The sequence below is a fragment of the Cajanus cajan genome, chromosome 10, assembly GCF_000230855.2.
Source record: "Cajanus cajan strain Asha chromosome 10, NIPB_CcT2T_4, whole genome shotgun sequence".
NCBI lineage: Eukaryota > Viridiplantae > Streptophyta > Magnoliopsida > Fabales > Fabaceae > Cajanus > Cajanus cajan.
Window position 1 is genome coordinate 24,027,180 of NC_138526.1, and position 11,445 is coordinate 24,038,624.

Here is an 11,445-nt window from a genome sequence, read left to right on the forward strand (position 1 = left end):
CTAAAGTTATATCCTTCGATTATATTCTATTTACTTAAATTGTGTTTGATAGATGAAAAAGAATAAAGAGTGAATAACAATAAGTAATAGATATGGTAAAAATAAAGCAGGTCTTAAACCTTCTGGATTATCAGCATACTTTGAAATACAAACAACAGAATTAAAACTTCGACCAAACAGCTTTTTTGTGGTTTATTGTCAGATTTGATTTTTTTTCCCTTTTAAATATATAAGCCATTATATTTCACTAAAAATAATCACCAAACCAAAGTAATTTAGTCCAAGAATATTATCATAAAAATAATAAATTCACTAACCTATACAGAAAGGTACATATTGAAAGGAAGAAAAACAATTCTATTATTAAATTCGATAACATGGCATAAATTGCCTCTGGACCCCTTAAAACTGAAATCACATTTTTTAATCATCACTAGCAAGATAAGAGAATAACACTGATCCAGAGACAAAAAATGACTATATATTGCTTAATGTTTAAGATGATACAACGCATAAATTATGTTCTAGTTTACCATGGCCCAACGATAAAGGTTCCTTTACATGTGATAGTAGGAAAAAGAATCACATTTAGTGACTTGCACCCTTATGTTAATATATACACAGCACCTATTAGAATACTAGCCTATAGAGGGAATGCCTTCTAACATTAAAATTTTGAATTATGATCATAACTTAAGATGAGAAATATTAGTACACTCCAAAAAGTGGAAGAGAGAAAAAAAATTACAAATCCTTAATCCTACAAAACTTCAACACCCGCCTAGTTGAGCGTGAATTGGTAACTCTTGCAATGTTTCAACCAGAAGCAGATGCAGCTCTCTGTTTATCATCAAAATCATCTTGCTCTTCCTTTGTAAACTCTTCAATCAATTCCCGCTGTCTCTCTGTCAGGTTGCTGCAGAACATAACACAAAGAAGAGGCCACTTATATTCTAAACATTCATCAAGGAAGTATCTTTCTCCAAACTTCAATGATAACAGAGCCACACTATCATTTTTTTTTACAACAGATCTCACACTATCTTTATTTGTCAGGTGAGCAAGTGAGGTTAATTCCCATTTGAAGCCTCCATACCATGTTTTGGACAAAAGTTACATGAGGCCAAGCTTTTACTAAAAACCCAGGTTTGGAGCTCTTTGCAAATGGAAATCCAATCATGCACTTTCATAGTTCATAAACAACAATCAACAATATCAAATGCAACACTCACTTTGGAATGCTAACGTTAAAATGAACATATTGATCTCCAAATGTGTAAGAATTTTTTGTCTTGATCCCTGTTAAGAAAACAATCAAGTTAATAAAGGAGAAAATATTACCTTAAACTGAACACTTTCAAAAATCCATCCAAAAGGTTCATGGAAATTCAAATATATTTTCACAATGCTGTCTGGAAAATACTCTCAAATTATCCATAATTGATATCAAATATGAACTAGCTTACCTTTCTTTTTCAGAACCACCTTCTGACCAGGTTGGGTGCCAGGTCGAACCTGCCAAACAGGCCCCATCAGCATACTTCATAGGATACTAAAACCAAAATGCCATGAGAAGTTATATTGCAATTGCAATAGCTATACAAACCTTAAGAACAACATCTCCAGTAAGAGTTGGGACCTGAATGGTTCCGCCCAAAATAGCCTGAAAAAAAGTTCAGTATTTAAACTATTTCCAAGGAATATTTAGTACCCCCACAATGCAGCACACAACTAAAGATGTTTGAGATCCTAAACATGTAGAAAAATTAAAACTTGTAGCACAAACCAAAACCACAACTGCCAATCTAGAAAGAAAACCACAAATATACCAGAATCAGTCATGATGATTACTAGGTCCCCAACCATAAATCCAATTAAATGTCCAAAGCCTTCAAGTGAATCAGGAAATTTCAAACTAGCATGCTCCCAAACCCATTTTTTATTTAATCCATGAAGATTTAAAATTGGCAGATACTTGAATTTAGGCAAAATTACTTGTTTGGTCTCTTTCTTTAACGGGGGCATTTGGTACACAAAGTTTTTACTTTCCTGGGAATCTGACATTGGAATGTTAGTTTCTTGCATTTGGTTTGTTATTTAAAAAATAACATTCCTAGGAAACATTTTTCCAAGGAATATTTTTGCATAGGTTTCTCACGAAACTATTTTCATGAGAAGGTGGAAAACTAACTTTCCCAAGATAAAATTAAAGTTTTAATGTAGTAAAAGCATCATGTTACCTTTATTTAATGTAGTAAAAATATTTGGTTCCCAAATAATATTTATAAACATTCTCAGAAATATTTATGACCAACCAAACAGATTTTCATCATTCCTAGAAATCATGATTCCCAAGATTTATTAGGAGTTTTCATGGATCGGATTTTTGAAAAATCCAAACCAAATCGATTCGACCCATTTTATAAAAGTGGATTGATTAATCAATCCGTTTTTTATAAAGTAAATCCATTTGGTTTTTTAAAACTATAAATCGGTTTTTTAAAAATTGGATCAATTTGGTGCAATTATCCACTTTATACTCATATTATGGTCGATGTTTTAGAAGAACAAAACTAGACCGAACCTATCCACTTTGTAAAAATGGATTGAGTAAACAAACCGTTTTTGCAAAGTAGATCAGTTTGGGCTTTTTTCTAAAAAATGGATCGGATTTATTTAATATGGATTGGTTTGAATTTTTTGCACAATCCTAGAATTTATGATTTTCATGAATCATAATTTCCAGGTTTAAAAAAATTGTCATGTACTAAACATCCCCTAATAGGTTCAATTTGGTCCCTTTACTATTAAAATGTTCAATTTGGATTCTTAATTTTAAAATTATGTAATGTTGTCATATCAGGCCAATTTAGACAAATGGGGTTACTTTCTTGTACAAGTGGCATAATAAAAAAATTGACACTTGTTGCCACATGTACAAGGAAGTAACATTGTTAGCCTAAATTAGACAGAAAAAGTAACATTCCATCATTTTTAAAATTTAAGGGACCAAATTGAACCTTTTAATAATAAAGGGATCAATCTAAATCAATTAAATAAAAAGAGAGACCAAAAGAGTAAATTATCATTGATTTTAATAGTTTTCATCTCTAGATTTAAAACCTGAGATCCTTATCAACGTGAGCACATTTAGTTTGCCAAATGATATTTTGTGGAATTGAAAGAGGGAAAAGGGTGAATGAGTTAGCATGGAAAGTCATTTGAATGCTAGCATCATGACTTCATTTAATTCATATATTTGCTATTTGGTACCTCAAATCACAATATATACTAAGAATTGTAAACACCCCTTACAAAATAAACTGTTTTTAATTATATACAACAAAATTGCACATTTCAACATAATTTAAATCTAAATATTAAAGAGCAATGCTATATTTTATGTTTGGTTAAATATATTTTCCTTAAAATTTCATTATGTCTAGCAAATTAAAATGAGAACATGTGTAAAAATAAAGTAAGAAGCTAACCTTGAAATATATAAAACCAACTTTGTTAATTTAGAGCATAACAATTTTTAATATTGAGACTTCAAAAAAATCAATTTAATAATGTTTTAAGGCATGAATTATTTGTATCCAAGACCAACTTGAACTTTCAAGCATTCAAATAATTACATTGGTCAACAACAAATATACGCCCAACTTCATCACAACATTTTTTCTACCTAGGCGACGCTAGCAATTTGCTTCCCCAGAAAATTATAAACTAAAACTATTTAAGTATGAATAAAATGCAGGCATATGTAAATCGAAACCTGAAAAGACTCAACCAGACATAGGCTTAAAAGTTAAAACATTTTCATCAAGGAATATTACCTGAGTGATACTTAAGACAGCATCTACATGAATATCAGATCCTTCTCTACGGAAGACAGGATCTTCCCTGACCTGTACAAAGGAAGCAAATAAAAAATGACTGGACTTATGAGAAGAAAATAGGAAATGATCACCAAGCTATGAATAGATTGAAGCTTTATGTTATGAAGTTATCTTTATGTTACCTTCATAGTAACATAAAGATCACCAGGGTTATCTCCATCAGGATCTGCACCCCCACTTCTATAAATCTTTATAGTTTCATTGTTGTCAATCCCTGCAAATGTACAAACATGCAAATCAGTCAACCCTTTTTGTCCTTTGTTGTAAATATCATAGATACTTAGAAGATCTAGAATATCCTTATTTCTCTATTAGTTATTTCCTTATCTAAGCAAAGTTATTTACTCTATAAATAGGGATATTAGAGAATGTACGAAATACATAGTATATGGTCTTCTTGCCAAAAATCAGTTTGGTAAGTCTATCAAAAGAATTCGGTCAAACAATGGAACTAAATATGTTAATCTTGAATTTTCTAAGTTTTTTATAGAGCAAGGTATTATCCATGAATTAACATGTGTTAATACTCCCCAACAAAATGGGGTTGCAGAAAGAAAGAATCATCACCTACTTAAGGTTGCCAGAGATCTACTTTTTCACATGTTTGTCTCTAATGTCTATTGGGGAGAAGTTGTCTTAATTGTCACTTATCTCATTGACAGGTTACCCACTTGTGTCTTACAGGGTATTAGTCCAGTTGAACACATGTTGTCTTTTTTCTCTTATTCTCCCCAACTAGTAAGTCTCCCATGTCATGTTTGGTTGTGTTGCAGTTCATTCTCACAATTCTCATTGTGGCATGTTAGACCCAAGAACTATCAAATGTGTCTTTATTAGTTGGGAAAACTTAAGTATTTCCTTGCAATGGAGGTTGCACACTCTAGAAAAGGGATCTTTATTTCTCAAAAAGGAAAACTGGAGTGCAAGACTACAGGGAGCCCATTAAGCAAAATTACAAGATTGGAAGTGAAGAAAGTCCACCTTTAGAGAAGTCCCAATACTAGAGATTGTTAGGGAAGCTGATTATCTATCACACAATAGGCCTAATATTTCCTATGCAGTTAGTGTTGTTGGCCAATTTATGCATGATCTCGTGAGAGACACCTTCATGCAGTTGAGAGCATTCTTCGATATCTAAAGACAAGTCCAGAGAAGAAATTATTATTGAAAAGAGAAGGTCCATTGTCCATGGAGATATACATTGATGTTGATTGTGCAGGGTTTGTCACAAATAGAAGATCCACTTCAAGTTATTGCATGTTTCTTGGTGGGAATCTAGTAACATGGAGAAGCAAGAAGCAAAATGTAGTTGCTAGGTCTAGTGCAAAAGCTGAGTTTCAAGCTATGGCACATGTCATATGTGAAGGATCATGGAGAAAATTATTCTTGATGAACTTAAACTTATATATGGGGTCCAATGAAGTTGTTTCATGATAACAATTCAACTTTCAGCATTGCTCATAACCTAGTTCAATTCAGCATGACAAAACTAAACACAGAGATTGATAAACACTTCATCAAAGAGGTTGGATGGTGACCTTATAGTTACAACTCATATGCCTACAAGAGTTCAAGTAGCAAATGTCTTCGCAAAGGGGCTTCCTAGTGCTAGATTCCAAGATCTTATTGACAAGTAAGGAATGATTGATATTCATTTACCAACTTGAGGGAGAGTGTTATAAATATCATAGATACTTAGAAGATCTACAATATCTCCAAATATCTTTAGATATTTGTTTCCCTATTTCTTTATTATTGTTATTTCTATATTTAAGCATAGTCATTTACTCTATAAATAGGGATATTAGAGAAAGTACAAAATACACATAATATATAGTTTCTCTTAAGAAAGTGGGTTTGGAACTTAAGTCAACTTTACAAAATTGACTTGTAAGGTGAAGATTGCTCCCAACTTACAGACACTAGTATAACCATACTATTAGTCGACGTGGGATCTCCAACACACACCGAAGACTAGACATCTTAAGTATGAAATTTGCAAGATTGGACATTTGTGGGTGACCCGATAACGACCCGATAGAGGATGGTCTGATAAACCCAACACCAAATTGCTATAATAGACTTTGATGCCATCTTAAGGAAGTGTTTTTGGAGCCTAACTTAACCTTACAACACTAGCTTGTAAGGTAAAGATTGCACCTCATTTACATATACTAGATTGACCATACCACTAGTTGATGTGAGATCTCCAACATCCTTTTTGCTCCCATAATTCATTAAATCAATTTTATCAAGAGAGATAGTCAACACTCAACATCACTCCAAATTATAGAAAAGTCAATGATCAAAAGCATAAACTTTAATATGCAATTGGGAGCTTCTGTCTATTTGTGTTTGTTGTCAAAGACTCAGATTTAGTGTTTGGTCTCTACCATGTTCCAACCATACAAATTCTATCATGAAAAACAGGATAAGGAAAATTCACAGGGAAATTGCTTGTTCATTTGATTTTTCCTTTGAAAGCCATATGAACATGATTCACATAATAACAATGCGTCCAAATTTTTTTAAAAATAGTTGTTACCAGCCATAACATCCAATTTGACCGATTTTGTTCCTTTGATAACCTTTGCACCTTTGCATGACTTGCAGAAATTCTGGTGCCAACAAGAAAGAACAAAATTACTAGTGATTGGTATGAAAAACCAGCATAACTACATGCATATGATGATCCTACATTATTCTTTGTAGGATTTATTTATAAAATTTAATGAAATTGGAGAAAATCTCCAAATAAGGATCACTGCCAAATAAAAAGGAAATAAGTATCAATAATAAGCAAGTTACATGAATCACATCCAAGTCCATCATATCCAAACTCGTATAATAAACTCAAAATGATAGAAGAATATGAAAAAAATTAAATGTTTGCATCATACCGACACAATTTTGCCAGTTCCCTTACATGTACCACAAGTACTCTCCATCCTAAATATGCCATTTTGTACAAATATCTGGACATGTAAAAAGCCATTAGCTTAACATCATCATCATAATAATATATTATTACAGCTTAAATTTAAAACAATACTTACCACTCCTGACCCTTTACAGCGTTTACAGGTTTCAGGTCTGGTGCCTGGTGGTACACCACTCCCACCTGAAATAGTCAAGCAAGAGAAAGAATTTGAGACCTTCCAGACACACAGGCCTTACAAACTAAACTATATATAGTAGAGATAGCCAACAATTCAACATATAAATGTTGGTGAAGTCATGAGCATACCACAAGTGTTACAAAGCACTTCTGTTTGAAATGTAATAGTTTTGGTGCATCCCCGGACAGCTTCCATAAAAGATAGTTCAACGAAAGTCTGAAAAAATAGAACAAGATGCATTTCCTCAAACTCAAACAAGTCCTAGCTTACTTAACTATGTCCAGAAGATGTGAAGAGAAAAGAACCTTGACATCTTCTCCACCAATATTCTGATGAAAAAAGCTCTTGACAAAATCCTGAACACCATTGAGGGAAATGACAGAGTTAAAAAAAAAAAAATCATATTAGTCTTCAAATGAGGGACATATGACTTGTGAAAATTTCAGAGACATTTATGTTTAATTATAGAGCAAATAATTTATAAAATTTTGAGTTTCTGATACAATTAAAATTTAGAAGAAGAACATATGCACAGCCAAAGATGCCACATACACATTAAGATGCTTGGTTGCTTGTATGATTGTTGGAGCATGCACGTGTGTACACTATTAAAAACTAAATAGATCGTTCTGCCTTTGGATTGGACAAGTAATTGATGTAGTTGAATGATTTGTGTATGACTGTTTGTACAGCTCACATTTAACATTAAAACTATATACAAAGTTGACTACTATTCTTTGAAGCACAATTTCTAATAAAATTTCTACAGCAATGAAGACTAAACTATTTAAAAAATGAAATAGGATCAACTAATACAATTATAGACATGACCAACAAAAAAGAATATAGAAGCTAGTAAGTCATTACATGGTCACGAAATATCTGCTCAAATGGATTAAAGCCACTGTTGCCTCCAAAACCAGAGCTTTGTTGGTTTACAAACCCATCATGGCCAATCTACACATCCATGTTAAACTAAATCAAATAAAGAGATTGACAATAAATACAATAAAATAACAACTAAATAAAAAAAAAATGCCATTGTTCTCCAACCTCTCCCCTCTACTTTTTCACTCAAATATATATATATATATCCTCTAATATCCATAAAACAGATATTTTTTGCTCAAGTCCTACTATTATTTCCATGTTATGCTCTTATGATCTACAATTTAGGTCTCTTGTGCATATAATCAGTTACCTATTTTATAAACATAGTTAATAGTAACAATACAAGGTTCAATAAAGGAGCAAAAAAAAATCTGGAACGACATGAGACCTGGTCATACTGTTGGCGTTTTACCTCATCCTTCAAAACCTACAGTGCAGTTATTCAAAGGGGGGAAAGTCAAGAAACCAGAAGCCAGTTCACTCATCACATAACAGTTTCAATTAGAGTTCTAGGCAGTAAAAAGAACAACAACAACAGTACACCTCATATGCAATTGAAACTTCTTGAAACTTCTTTTCAGCCTCAGGATCATCTTTGTTTGTGTCAGGATGGAGCTTCTTTGCAAGCTGCAGAACATAGAGGAAAAAAAAATTTGAGATGGTAGAAATGGCAGAGGGAAAGAATTATTTTAGACAAACAATTCATGATTATCAAGAGTCTTTGAAGAATTTGTGTCAAGAAAGAATGAAGGATAAGTAAAGGGAACTGTAAGGAATATGTTAGCAAGCCTAGAACTTGTGCAGACATTAAAATATTATAAGAGAATAATACATTCTGATTCTGGTAAAAGAAAATCATAAAAAAGTAGCAAGTAAAAAATTAAACAGCAAAAGGTGAAAAACATATTTCTGTAATATATAATGTAAATAAGTGATTGCATATGTAAGATCAACATGATTTAAAACAAACTCTTCCTAGTCCAATTCAAACAATTATTTTTAATATCGCTACTTGGGAAATGACTGCAGTATCCACATACTATAAAGAAAATGAGAGTTTTGTAAGCATGTGGGAAAGACATGAAATTAAAAAAGAATGTTATAATCTGATCCCTTTTAACCAGGAAAGATACAAGAAATCATAAATTTTTACCAAGAAATAAGTCATGTTTACCAAAAATATTTTAAAAAATGTTCTGGTATCTCTGAAGCACGGATACGTGAAAATTGATCCCGTATCCGTATCCGATACGGATACGTTTTGATACGTGAAAGATACGTATCTCATCCGTATCCGCAGTGATTCTATTAAAAAAAATATATATTTTTCAGATTTGTACCCAGAACGAAAATATTCGAAAATCAACTATAAAATAGGAAGAAAACACAAATTTGAGAGGGAGATACTTTGCATTCCAAAGCCAGATAGGATTTGCTGCTGCGTTTAGGCACCAAATCCGACTTAGAAGACAACCGCACACCAGACCCAGGTAAAGCATATAATCTCCTCCTTTTCTCCGTTATTCTTCCGGTCATGCTCTGGTCTCGACTTTGTTTTTTGGGGGTTGGTTATGGGGGGGGGGGGGCGCTCTGGTCTCGACTTTGTGTTTGTGGGTGGGGGGGGGGGGGGGGCGGCTTTACGCTTTGGGGGGAGAAAACTTATCTGATGCGTATATATTTCACTTTTACGGTCAGTGACATGCTTCATGCTTTTTGATAAAATTATAATATTAAAATATAATATTAAAATAAGTTAAATATTTAAATATTAATTAAAAGGTGCATATAATATTAAAAAAATTAAAATCTAAGCAAAATATTTTTGAATATTTTGAGTCTATTACCATTTCATTTTTTTTTCTTTTTTATATTTTACTGTGCTATTTGTACCTTTATTTAATTTTATAATTTATTTTTTAGTAATATTTAAAATTTAAAAAGCAAGAAATGTATTCTTAATTTTAATTTTTGAATAATATTTATTTAAAATTTGACGTATCGCCGCGTATCGTATCCGTGCATCATAGTCTGGTATAAATATATATATATATATATATATATATTGATACTAGTTAATCAAAACCTACCCCGTAGTATGCTTTCTTTATTTCAGAAGAACTTGCATTCTTACTCACACCAAGCACATCATAATAGTCTCTCGCCAATGATGCTGAAAAGGAGTTGAGGGAGAAAAAGAAATCATTCACAAGACAAATAATTATGCATACAGGGGAAGACCAAAATAGAAAACGTAAGTTAATTGAACAAAAGGGCATTAACTTCAGGAGTTCAGGCCCCTTCTACTTCATCACCAAATGAAAATAGTAGACAAATTGCAAGCCATAAACAACCAATGCAGCTTTCCATGCGACTCCAAGAAGAATGAAGAGTAAGGCAAGCACATGAAGCATAATTCAATATTTTATACCTGACCCATGAATGAATCTAGATGTCCCCCAATATTTATTTGCTGCTCCAACTAGCAACCAATTCTTCAAATTAACACTATCGCCAGCTGCAATTGGAGGGTGAGAAATGATCAGCAAAAACAACACCAGAAAATTATAGCCTTCACAATTTATTTATTTATCTTTAATAAAAACCTCAATATAACATCACAAGAAAAACACTGAGAGGACCAATAATTGTCAAACTAATCAGAAAATAACCGACTTACTCAACAGATTCTCATTTCTCCGTATAATTGCACAACCAAATTAAAAATCCAATTTCTTAAATAAATAAAAAAAAAAAAAAAAACTTCGAAGCTTGCATAAATAACAAGCACACACCATTTGGAGAAAAAACCCCCATAACTCTGGATGGATTACAAAGTCCTGAACTCAACGTCCTATAACCCCTTCGGCACACTCCTTCATATATCTGAGATTCAATAAAACAAAAACAAAAAAATTCCAAAAAAAATTGATCAATCAAAGTTGAGACATAAAATGTCTTGAAAATCGAAGTTAAATAACCAAGGGGCGAGAAAGAGAGAGGAACGGTAAATACGGGCTCGTTGGCGGGACGGAGGAGTTTTGTGGGCAGAGATCGAAGGAGCCTAACGCCATTGGAGCGAAGCATTTGGAAGGTTTGGAAGGAGAATTGGGGGTTTCTGGTTGCGAGCAATTGCCCTAAAACCCCTTCCAAAAACCCTAATGTTTTTTACCAACTGAAACATTCTGGTTCCAAAGGACGGAAAAGGGGAACACTCGCTACAAACCTCACGTGCAAATGTTGCAAAAGTCACGTGAGTTTTTTAAAAGTAGCCATTAATACTTGCTTAAGTTCTTTTGTCTACCAATTTATTATTTTATTTTTTTTCATATTGAGCTTACTAGAATATTAAGTTAAGGCTCATGATATAGGTGTATATACCATGAGTCACAAATTAAAAGTTCAATAGTCTTTACATATACATTTACTAGAACATTTAGAATATTAAGCTAAAAGTCCAATAGTCTTTACATATACATTTATTTTCCCCCATTCAACTCTTTTTTATGCATTTCTTTGTCAAACACTCAAACTCT

General features: G+C 32.6%; 1 protein-coding gene across 2 annotated transcripts; it reads right to left on the reverse strand.

Annotated features, from left to right (window-relative positions):
* Nucleotides 1-463: 463 nt before the first annotated feature.
* On the reverse strand, nt 464-11,095 carry LOC109813574 (chaperone protein dnaJ GFA2, mitochondrial). 2 transcript variants are annotated; one of them, XM_020377776.3, is made up of 18 exons: nt 10,925-11,095; nt 10,705-10,795; nt 10,341-10,427; nt 10,000-10,082; nt 8,456-8,539; nt 8,301-8,339; nt 7,889-7,978; nt 7,327-7,377; nt 7,150-7,237; nt 6,959-7,023; nt 6,803-6,877; nt 6,448-6,520; nt 4,025-4,116; nt 3,840-3,911; nt 1,607-1,663; nt 1,467-1,515; nt 1,233-1,299; nt 464-916 (listed from the first exon to the last, which is right to left on the reverse strand). In XM_020377776.3, the coding sequence occupies exons 1-18, from the start codon at nt 10,994-10,996 to the stop codon at nt 817-819; spliced, it is 1,335 nt and encodes a 444-aa protein (XP_020233365.1). In that variant the 5' UTR covers nt 10,997-11,095; the 3' UTR covers nt 464-816. The 2 variants fall into 2 exon arrangements, with proteins under 2 accessions (XP_020233365.1, XP_020233368.2); XM_020377779.3 differs by lacking the exons at nt 10,000-10,082; nt 10,341-10,427; nt 10,705-10,795; nt 10,925-11,095 and adding an exon at nt 9,320-9,475.
* Nucleotides 11,096-11,445: the final 350 nt, after the last annotated feature.

Bases quoted from the DNA above. Each gene is read 5' to 3' on its own strand.
- LOC109813574 (XM_020377776.3), bottom strand. From the start codon at position 10,996: ATGCTTCGCTCCAATGGCGTTAGGCTCCTTCGATCTCTGCCCACAAAA. The intron at 8,540-9,999 runs GTAGGTTTTGAT...TATGTTCTGCAG, and splicing joins TAAAGAAAGCATACTACGGG to CTTGCAAAGAAGCTCCATCC. The intron at 7,979-8,300 runs GTCTCATGTCGT...ATGGATGTGTAG, and splicing joins AACGCCAACAGTATGACCAG to ATTGGCCATGATGGGTTTGT.